The sequence below is a fragment of the Gavialis gangeticus genome, unplaced genomic scaffold (genome assembly GCF_001723915.1).
Source record: "Gavialis gangeticus isolate Ggan-Ray unplaced genomic scaffold, GavGan_comp1, whole genome shotgun sequence".
Classification (NCBI taxonomy): domain Eukaryota; kingdom Metazoa; phylum Chordata; order Crocodylia; family Gavialidae; genus Gavialis; species Gavialis gangeticus.
Genome location: NW_017729024.1, coordinates 75148908 through 75151757, shown reverse-complemented (window position 1 = coordinate 75151757; position 2850 = coordinate 75148908). Strand labels below are relative to the sequence as shown.

At 42.3% G+C, this 2850-nt stretch overlaps 1 protein-coding gene across 2 annotated transcripts in view; it reads right to left on the bottom strand.

Annotated features, from left to right (window-relative positions):
- The window catches only part of SLC25A46 (solute carrier family 25 member 46), a 37117-nt gene that overhangs the window by 7485 nt on the left and 26782 nt on the right, over positions 1-2850 (bottom strand). For both annotated transcript variants that reach the window (XM_019517250.1, XM_019517251.1), the window contains exon 7: positions 1610-1667. In XM_019517250.1, the coding sequence (XP_019372795.1) occupies positions 1610-1667 (58 nt within the window). The remainder of the gene's footprint in view (positions 1-1609; positions 1668-2850) is intronic.

Here is a 2850-nt window from a genome sequence, read left to right as displayed (position 1 = left end):
ACACCTTGCTGGGGTCGTTTGACCCTAGTAATCTTTCCTGCCATGGCAGGGGGTCGGACTCGATGATCTGCTTGGGTCCCTTCCGACCCTAGAAACTATGAAGAATAACATTCCAAACTAAATTTGACATAATGATTTGATCTGTAAAGTCATAAGGCTTCCTAACACTGGCTCTGGGAACAGGAAGTGCATATCACAACCGACAGCCTTCAATTCTAGACTACTCTGCTCCTTGTCCCCAAGATTTCAGTTTTGGAAAACAGAATAGAAGTATTCTGCTTTGAAATGTCATGTGATTACCAAAGAAACTGTCTCAGAAACATTCATGTCCTGAGCTTTTAATGCTTTAGACAGAATCATTGGTACCTTGGACCAACCAACAAGCCAGTGGATAAGGAACTTAAAACAAGGTGTTATATTGCTTGCAATGGTCTATTCTGCTTAATAATAAAATTATACTTTTGATATGAGCTAAAGCAGGGGTGTCAAATATATGGCCTGCAGGCCAGATTCAGCCCACAGAGCCTCTTTACTTGGCCCACCAGACTACTGGAGGGCACTAGAAGTTGGGCCTATTCACCCCATTGTAACCCAAGCTGCTGCAGCTCCTGCATCACCACCCACAGTGACCACTGTAGCAGCTGTCATGCCCTGGATTCAATCTGACCTTCAAGGAGCCCTAAGTAAGTTTGACACTCCTGATCTAAAGCTATCAAATGCACTTCAAGTATGACTCAAAACAATCCACTAAGTTGTTCTCCCTAGAAGAAAGCAAGACTGAACTTCCAGACTAGGTGAAGATGGTCTGATAACAGCTACATCTCAAGAGAGAAAATAAGCAGCAAGGACCAAGGCTAAGTCATTGCGAGTGTGACTGGAAAATTACTTGTCAGTTTGGCCCAACAAAGTCCCATTAGTCACACTAAAATCTCTTTATTTTGTCAGGTTACTTAGCAGATAGTTTGAGGCACATATGGTGGTTGAGAAGAATATCTTTATTTTGGTTGGCAATTAAAAAATTGTGAAGTGATATTTGCTTGCTACATAAATCATGCTTGCATTTACAGTTTTTTTCTTTCTTCTTTACAGTTTCCTAGCACCGAGACCCATAGAAAGAGCAGGCATTTTATTTCTTTAAATGAATCTGAAAAACTAATCAGACTATGAAAGGAAAACCAACAGTCTGATGGAAGATAGCATATAAGAGCAATGGAATATAAGTAATTAGCATTTTAGGAATGATTTTTAGCTCGTTAGATTTGAAGCCTTCACACACTCCCACTCTGAGTCATCAAGTCTCATTGTTAGAGGAATTATATTTTTTCCCTATTGCTTCTTGGCCTCTTGAAGGCTCAGATCAAGTGTAGTACTAAAATTATGCAATTGAATGAAGCTGCATGCTTAGTTACTTTTTAATTAAAATATAACACTGGTGCTTAGATACATCTAAATTGAGTTAAAAAATACAATTTCAGTAGTGTTGTACGAGTTCCTGCATGGTACAAACCACACACACACACAGACTCCACTCTCCTTAAATAAACTGTCATTTGTGATCAGAGAAACAGTATCTTTTAATAAGCAATAAACAGAGATATAGTAACTTTACCTGCACAGTTTCAATCAGGCTTGCAGAATAAAAAGGCATCGCTACCACATATGTTAAGCTGAAAAAAGTAACAAAACTATTAATTGTATGAATTACGTTAACATTAAACTGCTGGTAATATTTCCAGATGAGGATACATTTGGCTGCTAAATATCTTTTAAATTAGTCAATGGCTCATACTTACAAAAACTAGTTACTAAGACTAAACTATAATTTATTTCTAAAGCAACTATTAAAAGGTCAAAATAAATGTCAGCCTGAAGCTCAGTAAGGTGCCAGACATGTTATTTTAACAGCACTACAGAGTTTGTAGTAGTGGCTGTCATGGCAGTGGCAGATACAAGTAAAGCACCAGCACTATTCAAGTTTAATATTCCCCAAGCTTTGAAGTGGCTATATATGGACAGTTACTTTTTTAGTGCTAAAAAGGTGTATTTAGCTCTAAAGATGGTATGTGTGCATATACCCTAACTAATCCAATCCTTAAGAACACAATTCTGGTTCTACATGACCAATTCAACAGTTAGCATGCATAACATGTAAATAATTCTTGTAGGTGATCTCTTTTATTGGACCAACTGCATGGCTGGGATAGACAGATAAGTCTTCAGGGTTTATTAGAGAGAAAACGGACACAGCAGAGCTAAGTAGCAAATGGAGTAAAAGCTTTTGAAAAATTCCTTTCTAATATTATAAAAGTTTTAATTTGTCTGTCTGTCTGTATAATGCTTTATTCGTGCTCTGAATGGCTGACTGAAACAGCCAATCAGAGTGTGAATACAGTGATGGGACAGGAGGTGGTGGCGCAGTGGAGTGCTGCCATGATGCAGGGACACAGGGGACAGAGCCCTGGAGGTGGTGGCAACAGAGTGGATGGAACAGGATAGGTGGGGATGGGCCTCATCCCCCCTCTGCCCTGCTCCCTGCAGGTGGCAAAGATGGGGCGGGGAGGCCACCAGAGCTGGCCTCACCCCACCACTTGCTCCCTGGAGGTGGCAGCAGCAACGTGGGGGGAGTGGGGTTGGGACACCGTGGGGTGAGAGGGGAGAAGAGGCCACCAGCACTGGCCTTGGCCCGCCCCTCCCCTCTTTCATCATTGTTGCCTGCAGGGCTGACATGTGCCAGTGTGGCGGGGGGAGGAGCGCCCACCACAGTGCGTGGGTAGGGGGAAGGGAGAGTGGACCTGGGCTTACATGGGAGCAGTGGGGGGGGGCAAGGAGTGTGCCCGGCCTGATGGGGGG